The 22,339-nt window shown below is 42.7% G+C and overlaps 2 protein-coding genes across 2 annotated transcripts in view; one reads left to right on the forward strand and one right to left on the reverse strand.

The window, feature by feature from the left end:
* Nucleotides 1-14,389: 14,389 nt before the first annotated feature.
* Nucleotides 14,390-15,328, reverse strand: LOC121849776 (transcriptional activator protein Pur-beta-like). Its single transcript, XM_042338645.1, has one exon. The coding sequence runs from the start codon at nucleotides 15,326-15,328 to the stop codon at nucleotides 14,390-14,392; it is 939 nt and encodes a 312-aa protein (XP_042194579.1).
* Nucleotides 15,329-16,512: 1,184 nt separating this feature from the next.
* Nucleotides 16,513-22,339, forward strand: part of wrn (WRN RecQ like helicase) — a 64,420-nt gene continuing 58,593 nt past the window's right edge. The window contains exons 1-4 of the mRNA XM_042338600.1: nucleotides 16,513-16,614; nucleotides 18,669-18,767; nucleotides 18,902-19,017; nucleotides 20,806-20,951. Coding sequence (XP_042194534.1) covers nucleotides 18,693-18,767; nucleotides 18,902-19,017; nucleotides 20,806-20,951 — 337 coding nt within the window. The 5' untranslated portion in view covers nucleotides 16,513-16,614; nucleotides 18,669-18,692. The remainder of the gene's footprint in view (nucleotides 16,615-18,668; nucleotides 18,768-18,901; nucleotides 19,018-20,805; nucleotides 20,952-22,339) is intronic.

Genomic DNA, 22,339 nt, shown 5'->3' on the forward strand with positions numbered 1-22,339 from the left:
GGATCTCCACGAGGGGCCTGTTTATTAAGTGAACATTGCATCATTTTCATCTCCGACCAAACAGATGACTTCATTATGCCACCCTCCTCCAATATACACCGAGTATAAATGTATGTGTAAAATTATCAGTTTCATTATATGCAACTTCAAAAAAAAACAGATCAGCTGCTTACTGCAATTATATCTGGGTCTGACCAATCACAAATAAAAGGCAGGATAACATTCAGAGCAATGATTGTAGGACTTTGTTCAAGAACTTCGCTGTAATTCACTCTGTATTATGAGTGAATCCTTCCATATTTTTGCTTTGTTTGCATCAAAATTGCTGAAGTGGCTGGTTGGTACAAGTGCCGTATTTTTCATTTTTGCATCTTTCAATGTAACCTTCAAGGAAGCAATCCTGTAGCAGCAGATCATGGGAACTGACCTCCCCAGTGTGAAAAACAGCCATCAGCAATATCATTTCACAACCTGCTTTTGCTGACAAGCTGCAACTCTCCAGAAAGTATGGTAGACCTTGGGCAGATCTGCTCACATTACCACTGTTCTGTGAGGTTTTCATACACCGTTATTTACAGTGTCTGTGAGCTGCCATGAACCAAACCCGATGAGGAATGCAACCGATTACACAATTCTCAGCAGCTTTCCAACTGAGACCTCATTAATTATAAACTACAGGCTGGTGCATGGTCTAGTTTCGAGGCTAGGGCTGCACTAAAATTTTACACACATTTAGTAGTATCTTATCAAATATTCAACAACTTAATTTACTAAGACACCATCAACACTTTCAATTTTATTTTCTTGCGAATTATTCTAAATTTATGATCATTTCAACAGCAGATGATCATAAATTTAGAATAATTTCCAAGTAAATTAAATCAAAAGTGTTGATTTTCTTACAATTTTTCATACATCATCTGCAAGGATTATTATTCATATCCAATTCTTCAACCCAAGACCAAATCACAGACTTTTGCTAGCATGCCACTTCACAAAAACATGAGCAAACAAAGCAATTATTTTGAGGAAAGGATGATGCCATAACTCAGTAAAGTCTCAAAGCGCTGCATTATGGAGTGATGGAGTCAGCAGGAGTCATGCCTGCAATTTGATCGGTGTCATACTGTGGTGGGAAGAAAGAGTATCAGAAAGGACAGTTACTATAGAATTCTCTACATCAGAGGGACTATTCTCCCATCCATTGCTGGAGAGAATATGTATATCGCATGCCCCACGCACTCAGATTGCTTGACAGTGGTGGAGACTGATGCTGAGCCAGGGGGCGGGGGATGACCGTAAACACGGTCGAAGAGTAAGATGGGGAAGGAAGGGGCAAGGCGAAGGCATTGAGGGAGTGTTCCAGATTTTCCGGGTGTAGTGGCTGAAAACGTGGTGCCGATATTGAAATGGAGGGCATGAGGGACAAGCAGGAGGCCGAAGCCAGTCGAGCGGAGACATGAAGATCATGATGAAGCAGCGTATTGCTGATTTAAAACAGCCAGAGAAGTTAACATTCCAGTGTCGGGCGATGTGAAGTGTAAAAGCCGAAAAATCTGCCTGTTCTTTAGGCCTCCAAAACTTCAAATGTTCAAATGGATGGCTATATCGCTTCAAGCAGGGCCATGATTTAAAATGCAAGACCTTCAATGGCGAGAATGGTGCAGTTGAGACGGAACTAACTAGCTCATAGCTGGCTGATGGTTTGCCATCTCTTATACAGAACTACAGACCGAGAGACGTTCAGAACATTGACGAGACAGAACTTTTTTTTTAAATCAGCTCTTTCCCAATAGAACTCTGGCCAGTGCTGGCAATGAAATTGGGAACTTGGATGTCCCCTTTTTTAATTAGTAAAGCAGCGAATCCCAGATGTTTAAAAAAATATAAAAATGCTGCTGGTAAAGCAGAAACAAAAAAAGCAAAAAACAAAAAAAAAGCCTGAATGAATGGAGCCACCTGGATTGAATGCATCATATGGTTGGACAGAAAAATGCAATACCAATGGCGTAAATTGCTGCTTTTCACTTTCTCCCCTTTATGCATCAAGTGTTCTACAGCCCACAGAGCAGAGTGTTAACTGTATTTCAAATCCTGCTACGAAAACATTCCTATGCAGGGAGATGATAGAGAGCATGGACAGTGGTATACAAATCCAGGTGTACATTCTGCAAGCCATGCACTTCACACACAAAGCACGGGGGCAGGTGTCAGAAAGGTGTTGTGTGAACTGCTTTAAACATGCTGGATGGTCTGCAGAAAATTGTGATAACACTGGTAATTTCAGAAACAAAATGACAGGAACTTGAATTTGAAGAATACATGCATGAGAGAATTGGGAGCGAGGAGGACATTATTGAATCAGTGTCATTGAGTCAGGGAGAGGATGAGGAAACCTCTGGTGATGACGTGGAAAGCCCAGTAGTTAATCCCTTCACTGGATGAGTTCAGAAAGACAATCGCAACTGTGTGAAACTTCACACAGTCATTACTTGGAACGGAGGATCTTTTTGGACTGGTTAACAAGATGGAAGCATGAATAATACAAATAATATAAACTATACACTGTATAGTTTTTCTAACAGAATAAAATGATGTGCAATTCAAATTGGTTGTTTCTTCATTTTTCTGATGCAACAAATCGCCAAAGCCTACCATAGTGAACAGCCGGATATAACAAGCTTTTCTGCTGGTTCTGAGCAGGTTTGTTATAGTGAAGTTCGACTGTAGCTGTTTTAACAAATTCAGGGATTGAAATGAACTATTTGCAAACACTCTATTCTTACTTTTAATACTGAGTGACACTGAGCAATCAGTGCCACAACAATCCTATCTAGTTTACTTTTCCAAATTGCAGCACTCTGAAGACCCCCAAAATCACCCTCTTTATTCTACCAGATATAAGCAACAGTAGACATGTCACTGAGCAGTCATGAACATTAAAATACATTCTCTACCCGCAAACAAGATTCCTTTCTTTTGAAGCACTACTGTACACAATCTCATAACCATCTTTAGCTCTTAAACTCTTACACGTGATCCATACAAAAACTAGTTCCTAATTGAAACACTAAGTGTCTATGTACTGTATAACTACAGTGCACTTCGTTCAGCAGTTTTCAAAGATATTCGTTTTAACAACTAGCATTTTTGGAATCCACTAGAGACAGAGCAAAATAATGCCAGAATGCACAACTTGCTCTAATGTTCATGATGCTTAACACTAGGTGCCATTTTAAAGTTAGACAATTTTGATAAATGGCTTCCAGTGCTTTTCAATTCTGGTCAGCATTGGTGGAGCTTTGATACAGAAACATCATTGAGGCTGAAGCCTTTATACCACTATTTATTTATAACTCAGCAACAATAAACACATCTAACTACTAACCAAAGAACAATTTGCATATCAGCTTTCTCTTTAGAAAAGATTTAACAGTTAGCATCCATTGATTCTAGAAAATAAATGGGTATAATACTCGATAATACTATAAATTCAGTATTCCTTCTGCGTTATCTGCACACATGCATATGTCAAAACAACACAATTTGACATGCAAGGCTAAGCAAAGAAGCTGAGTTACTATCCCTACCAATTCAGCGTTTGCTGAGAATTCATGTACAGGACACCTTATGAGATTGTAACATCTTTAATAGAAAGTCTACTTTGAACACCATTGAAATGCAAAGCAAAGATAAATCGATTATTTATGGAAGTTAAAAATCAAAAAGCCCATTAAAATTCACTAATTGGCAGGTGAGGTGAAGGGACAAAGAGGAAGGTCTACAAAGCTAATTGTATTTTACTTAAACAGTACTTATCTTTGAAAATTACCACAATACTTGATTAAAACTGAAAACAAAGGCAACGGGTTTTCATTTTACAACCAGCTATCTTCCCCTCCCCCCTCTACTTTATGATATGTCCTGTATTTTTATTTTCAACCTATTCCAACTTGCAATTCCTTCCATTCCAATCAGTTTCCTACATGGCTTACTGTACTTCAAACTCCCATCATTTATTTTGGTAGGAGGAACAACATTTTTGTAACTAACTCTTTATTAACTGTTTATCATTGGATGAAATGTTTTTAATAGGCATGTTTTACGATGAAAATCCAAACACTGAAGCTTGATATGCTGACATCATGGAACTGGGTTCTTTGTTGCAGAAATCACCTCAAAAAACGGAAATGAGAGGCACAAATGAATTAATAATTATTAGCAACTGGCCCAGTAAATATGAATCTGCAGGATTAATATTACAGTATGGAAGAGTTAATATTGTAGCATTCCTTTATTAAGATGCGTTGCAGAACCAATATAACAGCTTGCAGTCAGAATTCTGCAACCAAATGCAGCACAAGTTAACATTCATTCCAGATCTGAAGCTTTTAGGCGATTATTTTGTATGTAAAGGCTATATATGAATAAATTATAATTAATTTTGTGGATTAAAAGCAATTCATACTCTGATGCTTTGATACAGGCACCATATTAAAAAAAATGTGCCTATTGAAAGTGCATTTGGGACAACTACTTGCTGTAGCTTAAAAAAAAGCATGTTATTCTGATCCGAATTTTTGCAATTTTTTTAGCCTTTTTACGAAAGTAATCTACAATTTTAACTTCTTAAGGTTGATGTTAAAATACGTTTGTAGTTCCCTTTTGCGTTGTATTAAAATTCTGGGGAAAAAATATGGTCAGTTTGAAGGCAAACTTCCACCAATAGCTTATAAAAGGAGGATATGGAATCTTCCGTTATAAACCACTGTTGAAACAGAGACCACAGATTCTATTAAAATGCAATAGTTCCTTTAAAAAGAGGAATACTGAAGAGAATGAGGGGGAAGAAAGTGGGATTTAATTCCTCACATAGAGAAAAAACAGGCACAGCCTTGATGAGCCAAATAGCTTATTTTCTAATATTCTACGATTTAAAAATCTAATTTGTGCTTGAATTGATTTTTATGAAGACCTGTGCTTTCTATTAATCATGGCAAATTATTTGGATCAGAATAAGCCTCTGTACACACTCAAAGAGCTTTTTTTTCAGTTAGAAATAACCCAGATAACCAAACACTGAGAATGGGAGGTTCTCTGTAAGTAATGTAATGGTCTTGTGTCTATAACCAACTGGAGTCAAATTCGATGTTCTAAATTTCAGTGTGACTTTCTATATAAACCGTCACCTATTGTTAAGGAAGATTTTTGTTCCTTCAGTGTGTGAGACTTCAGACCAGAGTGAGAAAGACTGCAACATTAAAGGAAACGATTCCTAGAGTAAAACATTCAGCTTTATAGCAGCTCAGGTGCCGGCCAGTCCACGGCTGGAGGTACCAAAGAACAAGGAACAAAAGGAAAACACCAGCTCAGGTGTCAAACAAGAGGGCACTTTATAAAATAGGATACTGGGCACAATGTAGCACTAACATGGCAACTATTTAGAGTGAAGGCAATAAGGTTCAATGTCCACACTTCAGTAATGGTGTGGTGGGTGGCCTGCTGTTTGTCAGCCTATGCACAGGTTTTTAAAAAAAGCTGCCAAAAATCACTCTGGAATCTGACAACAACAAACTGCTCATATAATTAATTAAGACTATTGCTTGGCTTTAATGAAGATAGACCAGGTTTCAAAAAGGGAGGGGAATGCAAATACTGTAGTGCAAACAAATTGGTGGACTTGTATCCACAGGAAATGGGGACATTTCATCTCTAGAATCTTAACAATTTTCCGGCTAACTGTAAATTGACCAATATCTTAAAACAGGTCGAAATATATTTAATAGCAACAGTGCATTATTAATAGACTTGTTATATAGGTTTACTCCAATGCATTTGACAGCATATTTACAAAATACTTCATACAGCAAATGTAGGACAAAAGATTTACTAAATTCTTGTTTATACATTCCCCAATCTCAGACTAGAACAGGTACTGCCTGCTATAACTGCATCATATTGTTCAACTCCACGTATTTTGAGAAACGTAGCAAAGTACAAAAATAAAATAAATGGAAGGAAACTTCAAACACATTTTTTTTTAGTGTCAGTCAGCTATAAACTAGTTGAACACATCTGTACCACTTTGCACATCACCAGACAATGCCATGCCAGTACCAGAACAATTCACAACACACAGCTGACAAAATATGTAAGCTACTGAAAGGAAAATTCCAGAGCAACTGTTGGGATCCATAAATAATTATTCCACAAAATGTTTTCACCTGCAGCTCATTAGCGCTTTTCCTGGTCAGTAATGAAAAAATACAGAATCTCTATTGATACTACTTTCTATTTGAATGACATTACAGTAACCTTTGACTAGAATAAACTCACGAGGCCTATTTCACAAAGTTAACATTTTCTATTGCTTCTTCTGACCCCTTCCCATATAAAATGGTACTTGGAAGTCAAAGCACAAGATTGTCCTGGGGGGGGGGGGGGGGGGGGGAGGAGGAGATGATAAGTGGGGTTTCCTTGGAGCTGAAGTGGCTCTAAGGTGACATGTTCTGCAACAAAATGTCAGATCGAAGCCAACCCTTTGCCGTCTCAGTGGACTGAGCTGAGCCAAGCGGGTCCGCAGCTCACCAGGGCACTGCTGATGATAGTGCAGCCCAGCCTGGCTCAGTGGCACGACTTGGATTTGCTACTCAGCCTATCAACCCTGCAAGCCAAAACTCTAACGGATCGGATCCTAGCTGGACAATCATAGAATCGTACAGCACAAAAAGAGGCCATTCGGCCCATGGCGTCTGTGCCGGCTCGATAACAAGTAGCGGAGAATCTTTTTAGACAGTGCTTTTAATGGCAGGCTTTGCAATTATAGCCAGTTAGACTCCAGTAGTTGCCCCAATGCACACTCTGGGGTCCCCAAGCCTTCGCTCTTGTTAATCTGTGCCAAATACTTTCCAAAATTAGGTAAGTGGGATATGTCCCTACAGGAAGAGAATGCACATTCCATCCCAATAAACACCTCGAGAATTTCTATGTGTAGGTGGGATGTACGGAACTCTCAGTCTAGTTTGGTACTCTTAAGCATGGTGATGGGTTTCCGCGTGCCTTGTACACCCAGCTGACCCCCAAAAAACACAAAATGATTCAACAAAAAAAGGTAATTATTAAACTTGTGACAGATTTTGCTGAAGCTCATTGTTTGGCCAAGGAAAGAATTACTAAAATTTTAACATTTTACAAATTCCAGTAACAATTTTGTATCCAACTCCCCACCACCCCGGCATCCATTTTCCCCACTGAAAACTAATAAAAAATGATGCTGCACATTCCTCTATTTCTACTTTAACATATTTAGGATGGGTCATTTACTAGTCATTTTATAAGCTGCAAAAAAGATTTCACTCACTAAAATGTTAACAAGAAACTAGCACACTACTTAAACTACATTATCCACTTTTCAGTCTACAGAATTTACAATGAGTGCATCAAACCTTCTACACCGAGAACGCATCGAATCGCCTACACTATGTAACAGGATAGAAAAAATCTGAAATGACCTTTCTGGAATGGTTTTTGAATCCCCAAGATACGTTTTTAATTTGTACAATTGCTAGTCAATTTGGAGGACTGTAAAATAAAGCTATGCTTCGAACAGGATTGACCAAAAAACACACAAGATTTACTTACTAGAATGTTCCAATTAATTTACTATAGAACTACAATTTCAGTTGGTGATCACAGAACACCAATCAGAATGCTACAAACTTTCTGGGATTTCGCCCAGACACAAATGTACAGCGTATACTTGATTTAGATTAAAAGATGAAGTTTGTGTGCTGTCTTCTACTTTGTAATTTAAAGCAGATTGTCAGTTTAAACTGATGCCATTTTATTTAAATATGTGGATTTAGCATACATGTTAGGTTTTCATTGAACCTACTCAAAAAGATCAGCCAAACATATATTTGTTACCGAATCTCCGTTGACAATCATACACAAATGCATTGCAATTCCCATGCCCAAGATACATTCTTAAAAAAACTGAATTGCACACATTCACTACAAAAAACATTTGTATCCAAGCTGCACACAAGTAATGCCTTCTAAAAGTTGGAATACTCAATGCTTCGGATAAAGCTTTTTTTTCCTGCATGTGCCCATTAGATATATTCTATTAAATGTAGCAAAACACAAAACTCTTGCCCATTAGTACTTCAAAAACATATTTAAAACAAACTTATGTTCTACAATTGTGCAGCTCCAAATGTAATGCAGAAAAACATAAAACTGAAATAAGACATTTTTAAAAAAACTATCATGACCAATCCATCCATAGACTAAGCACAATTTTTCCATGATGGACTCTATCCAACTTTTCCTTAATCTGTTTTCAAAGGCAAGCATTCCAGAGGTAAAAAATCTCCCTTACTCAGAAAGGTAACAGAGAAAACCTCCAGATATATGGTATTCAATCCTAGGGACTTGTTTTCCATAGAAATGTGTCTATAGAAGGCAAGTCCCTAAATCCCACAATCCCAGGAACTATAGTGTTCCACAGAGTATTTGAGAGTTTATGCCCAAATGTATCCTTAAAACCTTCAATCCCATTAAAATGATCTTAAAGAATTTTTTAAAAAATATCAAATGGTCATAGAATCAGATACTTTTCCATTTGCCTCTATATTTAATATTCAAAATATATTTAATATTTTATGAAAATGTCAAGAGCTTTAACTAAAATGGTGAAACACTATCACAGGAGAGCTGGTGTTGTGACTAAATCCTACATAAAGAATACATTAACGATAGGCTAGTTAATCTTAACCCTTCAATGTAGGTGTTCTTAATACGGAAATATTATGTTAATGAAGCAATATGGAGTTTTCCTCATTTGAGTGTTTTTGATACATAACGTGTATATGTATATTAGATATAGACATGCTCACACACACTAAAGACTATTTACTCTTTCAAACATATATACCAGTACAAGTAATATTTTGCTCCATCTTAATTACCACCTGTTCTGTTGAAAGGTGCAATGTTGTGAAAAAGAGGTAGGCTAAGACAAACAGGAAAGCAAACACAAAACAGGCGGGTTCTAGATGCCAGCACATGTACAAATTATATTGCACTCAATACAAAAGCAGGTTGACCTTGCACACTCTGCTATGCAGTAAATATAATGAACTGCATCAAAAATGACAAATGGCGGACCATTTGCCTATTGCACTATATTTGAGATTCAAAATGTGCGAAATCTCCACAAGTTTTACAACAGTTTTACAAAGAAAATCATCAAAATATCTGCATCAAAACAGTGTCTAGGGTGTAGGCTGCCAGCAGGGGAGACAACTGCATTTAAAGCTCATTTGTTGACAATTTATTTGAAATTTGTCCATAATAAGTCAGTCTGCAGACACCTACTTAATATCACTTTGCCAAGGTATCATCATCATCTTGCTCTTTATTAAAGAAAGCTTCTCTAATTTGCCATGGACTAAAACATCAATAATATGTTAAGGTATAATTTACATTAACTGATTCATAAATCCAACCTGAAGCACTCAAATGGATAAGACTATTAAATTATGACAAACAAGAAGAATAAAACCTAAAGGATACAACAATTCACTTTGGAAAACTTTGTATTTCATGTATTAAAAGTGCTTCAATAATCAAATAGTCTATACTGGCAGAGCAGTGGATTTGTATTTGAAGGGATCAGATTAAAATTAATCTTTCCTTTTTCATATTTGGAGGGCATGAGGTGAATATTATGGTTATAAAGATAAGGGATGGTCCATTTGTTACCCAGCTTCAAGCAATCCCTGGTTAGGTATAAAGGTCAGTCTTCTTGCTTACCCTAACTCAGAAGAGAATCCCCTATTCCTTCAGTGCGACTTCCATTCCAGGTTTACCTCCTCTCCTCTAAGGGAGGTTGCAAATTTGGGGTTGAAATGTGAAAATTGTGTCCTGTCCAAATATTAGCTATAAACTGGATCACGATTACCGTAAATTAATTTTACACATCTTGTAGCTGGACCCAAAGCATTTTTTAAACTGATTGCCCTCCATGGATCAAATTTGACATGAGTGAGCTTGCTCCAACGCCTGACAAAATGTAAAATGAGATTGAAATCCTCTCCTTGCACAGCGTGCCCTATTTACCAATTCTTTCTGCACTAGCACAATAGGCCAAATGGCCCCCTTTTGTGCTATAAAATAATGTGCTTCTATAATGACATTAATAGAAATTCTAGAGAAATCAGGCTGGCTGAAAAACAAACACATGGAAGAAACGTGAAAGTTAAATTTAAATGATGATGCCCTCAGTCATTTATCATCCTGTAATGTTAATATTGAATAGTGAGGACAAATAGTCATTAGGTAGCAAACTAAAAGAAAATAAGTACAAATGGACACATTTCCAGAGATATTGTGCAGATACAATGGAAACAACGTCTGTAGCTTATAGAAGCTTACAAGTTAGATGGTTTGATTGTTCCATCAAATCTACTGTGAATTACAACCTACAGTACACAAACAGACCTCTATTGCTTAACTAAAATCACAAGGAGTTACCCTTCCATGATCAAATAGCTGCTAACAATCTTTAAAGAAGTCACGTATAAATAGTTAATGCAGTCTACAGGCAAGAAATTCCAGTCTATTCTTCTGAGTATTTATGACTGTACTATCATTCACATTTATTGTAATGAATGACTACATTTGTTTAATAATAGATAGATTAAAATTTATAATGCAAAACTTTGATCCTGTTTAATCTTGATAGATTACTTTTGAGAAGGTTCAGAATTCTGGACACTGCTGGGGCTAAAATGAGCATTCCTTTGTATGTATGCAGTGTCCATGTGCAATACATTCTACATAATGTAAAGAGGCACTGGTAATACTTGTATCAGAGGACTGACAGCTGCTGTTCTATAAATTAAAAATATTGTCTGAAAGCAGGAAACCTTGTGCTCAAACTGAAAGTACATAGATGCACAAATATATAACATACCCTAATTGGCAATTGAAATAGTTATTTAGTGAAGGAACTTTCAAGAGGCAACAGATTAAACATTAAATACCACCAACTGGTTCTTGAAACAGTATCCCTGCCAGAATATTGAATGGTTTACTGAAAGCTACAGACCAATTTAGAGCTGTCACATTTTCAACACGAGTTACAAGGACAGATTCCCCTTGTAAACATCAACACCACCCAGTGTGGAAAGTAATACTGTAAAATATACAAACATTTGGGGTTCCCTTCTGTGGACTTGCGTGACATACAAGAACTAAAGTACTTTTGTCAGCATCTCCACTTGATTGTCTCAGATAAACATTACTGAGTTGGGAAGATTTAAGGATTTTTGATGTAAAATGAGGTGCTAATCTACAAGTCACTTGAAGGCATCAGTTATCTGTATTGTGTAGATAACCCTCAGCTAGCTGGACTAGTGGTGGTGGCTGTGGGGGAAGAGATCTGGTCCGACAAGCTACAATTTCCAACTAAGTGCAATTACAATGCTGGTAATGCAAAACATGTATATGCAGTGCCGGTAAAGCGCTGCATATGAATTTCTACCGCTATATACAAGAGTAGTTACTCACCCACCGGATACCAATGGATGGTGAGGCAGGAAGCAGTGGGGATCATGTGGGCTGCTCAGTGCAACGTTTGTAGATTCCTGCAGCCCAATGAGGAGAGTTGGGGTGCCGGAATCTGTTCACAGGCAGGCCTGATGACATTCTTTTTAAACAATTATTTTGGTTTCAGGCCAGGTTTGAATTCTGGATACTCGGAGCTGGGGTTTTCTGCATTTTCTTCTCAATGAGGAGTTCCATCAGAACGGCTGCTGATGAATTGCAGCACGTTCTCTAGAGTACATCTGTTAAAATGTGTTAGGATGCAACTGATGTTATAAAGTAATAACTTATGTCTCTAATATAGTGCAATTAGCAGTCAAAACATTACCGAATAACCTGCATGGGGATACCATGATCATATCCAACAGTGTGCATCCCATGGTCAAAGGGAGAATATAAAAATCCCCGGTGAGGTCAGTAATTGTTATTAAACCATACACTTTTTGTGATGCAGAGGATTAATGTTGTCCACATGATGCCACAAGCAGAGTTGCTACCCAAAAGTTCATATCATGAAAGTGACTGCAGCATGATGTACCATATTTATTCCATACTCATGTTATAACTGTTGTTGGTATCACATGTTTGTGCTCAAGTGAAACAAGGATCAGCAGAAATCTTCATTTTGTTCAAGATGAAAAGTGGACACTATGGAATAGTTTGGCCTGATGCAGGACAAAAATCCATTTTAGAGATGGGGTTTCCCCAGTAACATAAGAGAGAGTTTAACACCCCATTTCTGTTCTTTATGGGAGAGGTTAGTAAATACATTATACATCTGTCAGTTATAATATACTTAGTGCAGTAGGAACTTATTTTTTCAGGGATCAATTATTTCAAGCATTTCCAAAGTCTAAGTTTCCCCTCAGACAGATGCACTTCGGTCTTCCATTTTTGTCTGGGGACAATTCTACCAACAAGCCGCACACTGGCACAGTGGTGTGTTCAATCATTATTCAATATGAGCATGGAATAAAATACAGTGGAAGCCGGTTAAGATGGACATATCTGGGTCGGACATTTTGTCTGACTTAAGAGGTGTCCGAGGTTAACTCAAATACCCTTCCCGCCTAGCAGAGGAGCCCTGCCGACGCCGTATAATAGTATATAATATTGTTGTTTCACTTGGAGCAATGTTTACTAACCGGTTAAAGTTGAACTACTCTGTCACACAATTCAGTAAAAGATATTTACTTTGTTTAACTACAAAATACCAGCAGAGGAGCTTCCTCCCTCCCATTGCCGTTCCCATTGGACGGGAAGGGGATCAATTAGCAGCGGATTAGAGGCGATTCTGTGAAGTGCTTTGAGACGTCTCGGAGACGGGATCAGGCGCTGTATCAAATACAAGGATTTTTTTCATTATGATCAACAGCCTGTAGTTGCTTGTGATTGGACGGGCACTCCAGCCATTCACAAGCAGCTCCAGGCTGTCAATCAATCGCGATATCCCTCCTGTTCCCCCCCTCACTGATTGACAGCCCAACTCCAGCTGCTTGTCAATGGCTGGACTCAGCTGTCAATCAATCACGATTTGATGTTTCATATCTACATCAGGGATGGGGACACCACAAAAAGCCCGAGTGAGGAGTGATTTTGCCGGTAGCCAGTGGGATACGTAAAACGGATAAGAATACAAATGAATCGGGGTTCGATTTACCCAGCGTCCGGGGGCAAACCGGCGTACAGCAAAAGCGGATTCCACTGTATTTATAATGCACTTATTCTCGTTGGTCACAGATTGTTTATAAAGTGCAACAGACAATATAAAGTGAGCTATCTATGGAGTTATTGCCTGCTTTTGAACCCCCCCCCCCCCCAACTATTTAATGGAGGAGAGGAAAAGATGTGCGTGCACTGGATGCGGTACACACTGTTCTTGGAGAGTACTCTCGGAATAGAGTAGCATTCCAATTTTGGTAAACTAAAATTACAATTATTACAATACATGCAAAACTTCACATATCACATTTGTGCCAATTTAAACACACTTCAGATGACTTCTATTTTGTTTAAATTGCCATATGATGACAATGACCACAGTCTTCTATAACTTAAGAGCTGTACAAAAGCTGTTCTTCTAGGAAAATAATGGGACACTTGGCTCATTGTGGGTTGAATCAAGTGGAAAACAGTTTGCTACAACGTTACTTACAGCAAGCGGGTTCCGACCGTTCAAGGAGGAGAATGGGTGCTGATTTTTGTTCTTATTCCCCTTCCTCCTTGGATGCTTGTTTTAAGATTCTTTCAAGGTGCGGGTCGTTCTGATTTTAGTTTGACAGAGACGCAGCTACTTAAAAGGTAAAAGCAAACACCCGCAACTCATCTTTAAAAAGTGCTCTTCGTGTTCGTAATCGTTCAAAGGCTCCACGAACGGAAAGATTGTAAAAAAAATTGCACCGTTAGTTACCCACTCAAACCACAGCGATATTCCACGCTTTTGGAATTCCTCCAGTTGTGTGTGTTGAGGAGGGGGAGGAGGGGGGGGGGGGGGAGGGGAAGAGATGGGAAGAGGTTATAAATCAAACTCCACTGATTTGGAAAGTGAAAGGCGCTGTTACCTAAATGTGATTTGTTGTTGATACTGTTTTCTCTTCCAAAGGTTTGGGCCCCAAAATAACAAAGAAACAAACAGAATAAAGCTGGAGTCTGAGGCATTGCATTGGGCTGTTTCTCGACTGTGCGGGTGGTGGAGATGGCCGGAGAGAGGGGATAGGGAACAGATGGGGAAGGAGGGGAAGGGAAGGCAAGGGGTTTGGAGGCTGTTTAGTGGCCGTCAATCTTCCTCCTCCTCCTCCTCCTCGCTCTCGGGGGCGGCGGGCTGGCGGCTCAGCTCTGCCCTGCGGTCGCGGCGCCTCTCCTGGATGCCCCTCATCTCCTCGGCGTACCGGAGGAAATGGTCCCCGAAGCGGGCCCAGGCCTTGCAGGGCACAGTGATGGAGTGTCGGTACGAGGGCTTGACCTCGCTCACCCGCAGGAACACGCCGTAGCGGTTGGAGCCCACGTCGAAGAAGAAGCGCTTGTTGTCCACCGGCACCGAGATACCCTCGGGCAGCTCCTCGGGGCCGGCGGCGGCGGCGGCTCCCCCCACCCCCGCCCCGGCCTCGTCACCACCGGAGCCCGAGGCTGCAGAGGCCGCCGACGCTCCTCCGCCGTAATCCTCCACCAGCTTGGCCAGCGCGTCCCGGAACTCGATCAGGCCCTGGGCGGGCAGCGCGATGGTCTGTCCCTGTCCCGAGTAGCCCCAGCCCGGCCCGCGGCTCAGTGTCTGGCGGATGCGCAGGAAGCGGCCGCGCTGGTTCTCCTTCAGATCCAGGTAGTACTTGCGGTTCTCCCGCACCAGGTACTCGCTCTTCAGCACCCGCTGCTGCTGCTGCTGCTGCTGCTGAGCCCCCGGCTCCTCCGGCCTCCCTGTCCCCGGGCCCTGCTGCTGGGGCTGCTGTGGGTGTTGTTGGGGTCTCCGCCTCTCCTCTCCGCCGCCGCTCCCCCCTGAGCTGCTGGGCCCGAGCTGCGCGTAGTGCTCGATGAAGTCGCCCAGGGCGTCGCGCATCTCGGCGGCCACGGCCATGGAGACGGTGAGGCGGCTCTTGTGGCCCCCGGAGCCCACCTCGGCGATCTTCAGGAAGCGGCCCCTGGCGTTCTGCTTGACGTCCAGGTAGAAGCGCTTGTTCTGGATGTCCAACCGCCGCGACGCCAACTCCTCCGTCTCCAGCATCATCAGCAGCAGCGGCGGCGGCGGCGGCGGAGGAGGAGGAGGAGCGGCGGGAGGAGGGGGAGCGGCGACGGCGGGAGGTGGAGGAGAGTCAGGCCGACCTGACAGTAGCAGGAGATGCGGCGGCGGCGGCGGTGGTGACGGGCTGGGCTGTTGCTGCGGTGGGTCCGGGCCCGAGGCCGCGGGTAATAACGGGCCGCCGGGGCCCAGAGCGGCTCCTGCTGCGGCCGCCGCCCCGCCGCGGGGATCGTGGTCGCCGCCACCGCCGCCTCGGTTCTCCATGTGTCGGTGGAAGGGGGGCGGAGGCGGGGGGGGGAGAGGGGAGGAGGGGCTGGCGGGAAGCGCTCGCTTCTCTCACCGGCCTCGGGAGTGAGGGTCGAGCAACAGCTGCTACCGCGGCGGGTTGTCCTCTAACTGAGGCGCGGGGGTGGGGGGGGCAGACGTGCCCTCAGTGTGTGGCCCGGTCTCTCTCTCTCTCTCTGCACTGTCACCGACAGACAGACTAACAGACGCTCTCTCTCTCCGAGCGCAGACTCGGGCAGCTCAGCCCATACGCTCGGGTTTGCTCAGCAATTACACGACGTCTTGTAGCCCAAAGTCCACCACAAGTAGCCCAATGTCACGCGCCGTCTCCCAGGTACAGTGTGTGTGTGCGCGCGCGCGCGCGCGCGTATCGTTTTTTTTTAAAAAAAGAATCTTTTCAGTCAGAGAAAGGACCTTCCCAGGAAGATTTTTCAGGGTTTATCATTTTTTTCTTAAAAAAAAATAAAAAATTAGACACTCGACCAAAGCTGTTTTGCTTTTTTTGTGTTTTTTTTTAAAAAACGCACCAGTGCAACAAAAAACCCGCCCGATTGGGCGTGAAGCCGCCCAAACTTTGGCTGGGCGGGCGGGAGGGGCGGGGAAACCGCTCGTTGCCCTAACAACGGTCCGTGGGACAGCGTCCCTCGCGCCGCGGCGGCGGCGGTTGCGCTGGTGGTCCAGGCGTCGCCTAACGATCGCCGAGAGGTTCGAACGCCGCGACGCCAAGCCAAGCGCGCGCAGGTAAATCGATCGGGGAGGGAGGGAGGGAGGCGCGTGGTGATCCTTTGGAGAGCTGTCACCGCGCAGGGCAGGTGCGGACTGCGCCAGCGCGTGAAGTAGCTCCTCCCCCGCCCCGCCCCTCCCCCCCCCGCCCCTCCGCGGTGGGGACGAAGCGGGAAACGCGAGAGCCGCTGTCACGTGGTGTCGAACGTCTCAAACGGTCCGCAGGGAGAGAGCGGCCCAAACACCGGCGGCGCGGAGACCCGGTGAGTCCCCGACACACACACACACACACACACACCCTGACTGACGGCTTTATATATTATATATAACGGTTGTGGTGAACCACTGAGGAAACCCATCACCGTATTTCAGAGTCTCCAAACCAAACCGAGAATCCCAGGCCTCACCTCCACAGGGAAAGCCCACACACAGCTGCTGGGACGGTGCGCGCTGTGCTCTGTCTCTCTGTCTCTCTGTCTCTCGCTGGAGGGACACATCCTGTTTGCCTCATTCCAGACAGTGTTCGGCGCAGGTTGGCAAGAGCCGAGGCTCGGGGGACCCCAGAGCGTGCGGTGGGGTAACTGCTGGAGCCTAACCAGTTAAACCCGTGTAACTTGCCATTGATGCCGCAGTCTGACAAGCTTTCCCGCTGCTTGTCCAGCTGGGACCACCCGACAACAACAACAACAACAAGATTGGATTTATGGAGCGCCTTTCACGTCAGGAGGACGTCCCAAGGCGCTGAACAGTTGGGTCGGGGCCCACCCTTGGGGGGGGGGGTGGGAAATGGTCAGGGTGAGGGGAGGGAAGGGAGGGAGGGAGCGAGGAGGGGGTAGAGAGTCGAGAGGAGAGCTGAAGGCACCCTACCCCTTAGGGCTTTGGCTTGCAGGGTTAACAGGAGCTGAGTGGGATGACTCCCTGCCCCCAGTGACTGGTCTGCCCTTCCAGGTCCTGCTGATGAGCCAGACTGGGCTGTGCTGTTATCAGCCCTGGAATACAGCGGACCCGCCTGGCTCAGGAACCAGACTAGAGACCATCACTGGCTCGATTCTGACAGTCCATTGCCAGGCATGTCACCGGGGAGCCAGTCCAGCTCCCAGGAGATGTCGCTTACTTACACCCGCCCCCCACCCACCCGGCCGGGAAGGAGTCATTAGTGCTCAGCGATCGTGTAACTATTTCGCATGTGGGAATCTCATTAGTTATTGGAATAACGTGTTTCATGATAATAACAAATAAGAAAGGAGTGGATAATGGTCAAAAGCGTAATCGAAGAGGAGGATCTTGAGTGTTCTCACTGGAGAATTTCCATATCGCATCCGAGAGCATGTTATGATTAAAAGGAGAATAAAAGTGGAGAACACTTTTGCACAAAGTAGTCTTTTCCAAAAATTGTAGAAATGTATACAGCATATATATAACTGTATTTTTCTACCTGAAATAAGGATCCTTGCTTTTAGCACATCCCTGGCCCTCAGCTCCTATACCACTGTTTATAGGGAAGTTACTGGGGAAGATTTTGGTGTATCACAGAGCAGTCCATTTAATGGTTGTGGTTAATTTGGACCTGCTTGTGTATTGGTCCACAGTGCTTCAATCCCTCCACTTCATCACCTCTTTATCTACCTTTAGTATCCTACCTTAAAACCTACCTCTTCGACTATGCAGCGGTCACTGGGCAGTGGTCTGAAACACTATCCAGTGTGAATATATATATATGTATATTTCTGAATGAAAATTATTGTTGAGTATCTGAAGTCAGAAAAGACAAGGTATTGGTGTGTATTGTTGCCTAGCTGCCAGTACTGTCCTCCAGTCACGTACTCATACTTTGGTGCTATCTTTCAGATGCCTTTGGTACCAGAAATAAAGGGTGGCTATTCAACCTGCTTCCAATGCTCTTCAAGCACTAGTCTTCAACTTAACTCCTAGAACGTGCATTCAAGGGCTGTGGTTGGTTTGATCTTTGTGAGCTCTGGTCCATAGGAATGGCTTACCTTCCTGATCAACAACTCTCAGGATTCAATAGGAATTGCTGCAACTACTGATCTTTTATTAGGAAGTCTCCAGGACAAATTTTGTGAGATTAAGTTAAGGTGGTGGCAAACAGCACCAGGAGTAATCAAGGTGTAAAATTCCAGTGTTTTGATAAAGTGAAAACCAGTCTTATACCTGACCTCAGCTAAACGTTGCTCAGTGATGGACAGCAACCGGTCAAGGAGTGAAATCACTATCTATAAATGAAATTATTTCTATTACTACTGAGATGTAACGTCTTGATTGACTGAAGAATTTTTTTTAATTTTTTCTCTTAAAGAGTATTTTACCACATGGTTGAGAGATGAACAATCAGCAGCGTAATCTCCCTGACTGGATGGGATCAGAAGAAGGGAGAAGAGGGGACGGACAGAAGAAGGTCTGCAGGAATAAGTGGCTATTTCTACCAGTCTTTGGTGCTTTCTTTTGGCTGAAGCTTGGATTGAAAGTTAGAATTGTTCTAATTTGATTGTATGGTCCTTTTTGTTTTTTTTAAAAAATATTCATTTCAAGGATTTGTACCTGAAGAAGAATATTCTGGAGGACACGCTTCCCTTCCTGGAGTTTCCTGGGTCCATTGTGTGCAGCTATGAAGCTAATGACTGTTCTTTTTTGTCAGAAGACATGAGGTAATGGGTTCAGAGCGAGTGACTACAATTCCCGTCTTCCTGGTTCATTGCAATGCTGGTGTTCTCAGTTCTGATTCTCTTGTTTTACAATCACCAGCTTTTCTCTCCAATTAATACTTGTAATCCTAACACTTAATATAGCAGTTTATCATGTCATTAAAATATGACAACGCCCTCCACGGATTTACTGTAAAGTGGAATTACTGTATTTGTGAGTGGACACAGCAGCCAATTTGTGCACAGCAACCTTCTACAAACAGTCATGCAGTGAATCACCATTTTTTTTATTTGAGGGAATCTTATCCAGGATAGCGGGCGAAACTCCCTTCTCTGTTTGAAAAGTACCATGGGATCTGCCTGTTCAGGTGGACGCGAAAGATCCCATGATGGTTTAATGTCTCATCTGAAGGATCCATTTTCAAACTGCCTGTACACTGAAACCACCTTCAAATCCCGTCTAAAGACCTACCTTTTTGATCATGCTTACGGTCACTTCTCCCTTCCCTCTCCTCTTGGCTCATTGTCAGACTCCGCAATTGTGAAGCGCTCCGGGACTCTACCCTGCGTGAAGGGCGCTATGTAAATGCAAGTTGTTGTTGTTGAGCAGGCCAGCACTCCCCCTGCTCTAGACGGCGAGTGCAAAGTCCTGAAATAGGGTTTCAACTCACAACTTTCTGACTGAGAATCAAGAGTGCTACCAACTGAGCCAGGCTAGCAGCTATAGCCAGTGTCAATAGCATTATTTTAGAATGAATTTTTTGGAAATTCTCCAGTTCGAACACTGATGTTGTGATGAACGTCATTATCATATTGTGAGAACTTATTGATTGAAATCCACAATTTTAGGTACCCACTGTCTCCCATCAGAATTGTTTAAAAAGTACAGATTGTACATTATTTCACATTCACGCAGAAACATGGCCAACTAGGTTCTGGGTGCTGCTGTGCGATGTACTTTGGAACGCAGTGCTATCAGTCCTATGGTGACCTGTTGCTGAGTCTCCGCTGTTCACCGAGACCAAGCAGAAGCTCTCTGGGCTGATGACCTTGCCAATTGACATCAATTTAAGCTTATTTGCACTGTCGATCATCAAATTCTCCTGAACAGTAAACTGATAATGTCACTGGGCTTCCTCTTTAAGCAATAATAAAAAAGATACAGATTTAGCAAATTGTTTCAGTTAATGATGATAGGTGACTTCTCATTAAAACTGATAATTTGATATCCCCCCCAAAATAATAATTTGATCACTCAATCCACGACTGTTTGTGGGACACTGCTGTGTACAATTGGCTGCCGTGTTTCACCCACAAAATACACAATCACTATGCAGCATATTCTGTGAAGCGCTTTGTGACATCTTGAAAACGCGATAAGGCGCTAGCTATATCAAATGCAAGGATTATTATTATTTTCAAATGTCGTTTCAGGCAGTTTTTATAATATTTAATTTGATATCTCCAATTTGCAAACTCCATGTTGCAACAAAACACCTTAAAACGCTTCACACAATAAGTTTCTTAGAAGTATAGTGACTGTTCTTATATTAGCAAATGCAGCTGAGAATCTGTGTCAGCCGTGCCCCACAAATAGCAAGAAGTTTGGTGAATGGCAAACTTAATGTTGTTTTGCTAATTGGGATGAGGAAGGAGTATTGACCAGACTTATCTCCCTGATTTTGAAATAGTGCTGTTGGGTCTTTTGTGACCAACTAATTTAGAAGAACTGGCAGGTGAAGGTTTGGAGCGTTTTAAATATAAAACATGCTGTTTTATTGCATTTTTCAGACTTTGCTTACCGGAAGGATCAGCTGTTGGGTTTGACATAGAATGGCCTCCATCATACATGAAAGGAAAGGCGGGGAAAGTTGCCCTTGTTCAGTTGTGTCCTTCAGAGAAGAAGTGCTACCTTTTCCATGTCTCCTCTATGTCAGGTCAGAACTTAAACATGTATTTTCTTTCTCATTTGTGTTTATTCCCAGAATGTCTCCTCTTCTGTCTCCCCTCATACAGTGGATGGCCATGCGCTGAGTGCCGTCCTAGCTGGACTATTCCAATGCCCTCCTTGCTGGTCTTCCCAGCTCCACAATACACATAATTCAATTAATCCAAAACTCTGATGCCTGGATACTCACTCGCATGAAACTCCGTACCCCCATCACACCAGTCATTGCCAGGCTCCGTACCCCATCAGCTACATGCCCTGAAACTCTGGAACTCTCTCCCTCAATCCCTCCTCCTTGTCCCCTCCCTCCCTACCTTCAAATCCCGCCTAAAAACCTTTTTGATCGTGCTTACGATCACCTCCCCCCTCCCTCTCCCCCTGGCTCATTGTTAGACTCCGCTACTGTCAAGCGCTCTGAGATGCTACCTCAAGTGAAGGGCGCTATATAAATGCAAGTTGTTGTCATCCGATGAGATGTTAAACCAAGGCCTGGTTCCATAAAGATTCCCAGGCACTATTCAAAAAGAAAATGGAGCTGGTTTTGATGACCTGGCCAACAATTCCCCAAATAAAATTGGTGATTCATTACATGGCTGTTTGTGGGACGTTTGCTGCTGCATCCGCCCACAAAACACACATTCGCATACCACTTTACAGTAGTGCTTTGATACTTCTCGACAATGTGATAAGGCGCTATATCAAATGCAAGGATTATTATTATTATCATCATCTTTTCAAGTATAGGTATATGGCTCCATTGCACTGCCAAGCCTCTGGGACCACACTTTAGTGCCTGTTCGTAGTGTATTTGTGGAGTGATTAGTGATTAGAGTACTTGCCTCGCAAGTGAGAGACTTGGGTTTGATTCCCAGCAGGGTGAAATGTTGGGCAAGTTTCCTCGCTCCACACGTCTCTGTTTACCTAGCAGTAAGTAAGCCCTGTTGTTAGTCGATGGTGGATTGCTTTTCCGGGGGTAATAATTCCTTAAAAAAAATATTGGCCACTCAATCCACGACTGTTTGTGGGACACTGCTGTTGCAATTGGTAGCTGTGTTTCGCCCACAAAATATAGTCAGTTCACTTTACAGTATATTCTCAAAGACTTGATAAGGCGCTACATCAAATGCAAGGATTATTGTTATTATTTGAGCCTATACAGCAACAACTTGCAGTTACCCAGCGCCTTTCACATAGGAATACATTTACAAAGTGCTTTACAGAGATGGGGTGGGAGATGGTGGCAGAAGGCAAAGTTATACAGAGGTTATAGGATGGGTTTTGAAAGCCGAGATGCGGGAGAGATTTAAGGAGGGAGTTGCAGAGCATGGGGGCGTCCTTCCAATGTGAAAGGTGTTAAGCAAGTATAATACTGTATTG

The sequence above is a fragment of the Callorhinchus milii genome, unplaced genomic scaffold, assembly GCF_018977255.1.
Source record: "Callorhinchus milii isolate IMCB2004 unplaced genomic scaffold, IMCB_Cmil_1.0 Scaffold1, whole genome shotgun sequence".
NCBI lineage: Eukaryota > Metazoa > Chordata > Chondrichthyes > Chimaeriformes > Callorhinchidae > Callorhinchus > Callorhinchus milii.